The following is a 270-nucleotide window of genomic DNA, read 5'->3' as shown; positions in this document are numbered from 1 at the left end:
TGGCCAAGCGTCAGGCTCTCACAGCTTTATTAGAGGCCGGCAGAGGGGCACGTGCCCAGCCCACAGGTCGCAGGGCACCTCGAACCCAGGCCAGTCACCCAGGCCCGGTCCCCAGCGTGCTCAGGAGTACTCGCGGGTGAACTTGGCGTGGAACTGGCTCAGCTTTTCCAAAAGGGAACGCAGTTTCTCCGCCGCGGGCAGGATGGTCATCCTAAATGGGGAGGAAGGTAAGTGAAGAGCAAAGGGCAAGGGGCCGCGGGGCGGGGCTGC

General features: G+C 64.1%; 1 protein-coding gene across 1 annotated transcript in view; it reads right to left on the bottom strand.

The window, feature by feature from the left end:
* Positions 1 to 120: 120 nt before the first annotated feature.
* Positions 121 to 270, bottom strand: part of GPT (glutamic-pyruvate transaminase (alanine aminotransferase)) — a 13,627-nt gene continuing 13,477 nt past the window's right edge. Inside the window, exon 7 of the mRNA XM_005865096.2 lies at positions 121 to 211. Within this exon, the coding sequence (XP_005865158.1) occupies positions 121 to 211 (91 nt within the window). The remainder of the gene's footprint in view (positions 212 to 270) is intronic.

Source organism: Myotis brandtii, unplaced genomic scaffold (genome assembly GCF_000412655.1).
Source record: "Myotis brandtii unplaced genomic scaffold, ASM41265v1 scaffold1956, whole genome shotgun sequence".
Lineage (NCBI taxonomy): Eukaryota > Metazoa > Chordata > Mammalia > Chiroptera > Vespertilionidae > Myotis > Myotis brandtii.
Note: the sequence above shows the minus strand (reverse complement) of the source record. Positions and strands in the feature narration are given on the sequence as shown.